The sequence below is a fragment of the Crocodylus porosus genome, unplaced genomic scaffold, assembly GCF_001723895.1.
Source record: "Crocodylus porosus isolate Cpor-Errol unplaced genomic scaffold, CroPor_comp1, whole genome shotgun sequence".
Lineage (NCBI taxonomy): Eukaryota > Metazoa > Chordata > Crocodylia > Crocodylidae > Crocodylus > Crocodylus porosus.
This window is the reverse complement of record NW_017728927.1, coordinates 14,672,945-14,673,955: the sequence shown is the minus strand read 5'-3', so window position 1 is coordinate 14,673,955 and position 1,011 is coordinate 14,672,945. Positions and strand designations below refer to the sequence as shown.

The 1,011-nt window shown below is 66.4% G+C and overlaps 1 protein-coding gene across 1 annotated transcript in view; it reads left to right on the top strand.

The window, feature by feature from the left end:
* Nucleotides 1-6: 6 nt before the first annotated feature.
* The window catches only part of GET4 (golgi to ER traffic protein 4), a 20,060-nt gene continuing 19,055 nt past the window's right edge, over nt 7-1,011 (top strand). The window contains exon 1 of the mRNA XM_019542079.1: nt 7-190. Within this exon, the coding sequence (XP_019397624.1) occupies nt 30-190 (161 nt within the window). The 5' untranslated portion in view covers nt 7-29. The remainder of the gene's footprint in view (nt 191-1,011) is intronic.

The window sequence follows — 1,011 nt, the reverse complement described above, 5'->3', positions numbered from 1 at the left end:
GTCGGCGCCGCGTCTCTCCCCCCGCAGCGATGGCGGCGGCGATGATGGCGGCGGCGGCGGAGCAGGACCCGTCGAAGGGCGGCGGGCGGAACCGCGGCGGCGTGCAGCGCGTGGAGGGCAAGCTGCGCGCCAGCGTGGAGCGCGGCGAATACTACGAGGCGCATCAGATGTACCGGACCCTCTTCTTCAGGTGCGCCCCCCCTTCCAGAGCCTTCCGAGCGCGATCGAGCTTGCTACCCTGCCACGCCCCGCCCCGCGCCACACCATTGGCTGCCCGCCCTGTCTCTCCCGCGTGCTGGCCTCCGATTGGGCGGCGGGGGGGAGGTGGTCGCCGCGAAGAGTAGCTTGACCTGCATGGGGGCGGGGGAATGAGGGGCTTGGGCCTGGGGCGGGATAGCGCCTGCTGCTATCCCGGGTGGTGGGGGGTGCAGCTTTTTTTTAAATACAGGCCTTACGAGAGCAGCGCTTCTCGCTGGGGCCGCGCCTGCAACCTGCAAGGGGGGGCGAGCGGGGTTAAATATGGGAGAAACTGTGGACTGCACACGCTCCACTGCATCTGATCCCCACACATACCTCTTCCCCCCGCATCCCACCAAGCTTCCTACACCTACCCCCCACACACCCCTCTGCCCCCCACATCCCACCATGCCCTCTGTACCTACACCCCAGACCCCCGCTGCCCCCACTTACCACCTAGCCCCCTGCACCTAGTCCCCCTGCTCCCCACATCACAGCAAGGCCTCTGCCCCCCACATGCACCTAATCCCATGCATCTGCCCCCACACATTCCTGCCTCTCCCACATCCCACAAAGCCCTGTGCGCCTACTCCCTTGCCCCCGCACACTGGGGCAATGGGCCAGGACTGGCCCTCGCCTGGCACAACGGAGGCAGAGAGCTGCTGCCTGCAACCAGAGCCGCAGTCAGGACCTTTCTCCAAACATGCAGCTTGGCACAGCTTCTCATGTCACAGCAGACGTAGTTTTAGCTGCCTCCTCCTCCTCCTCCTCCTC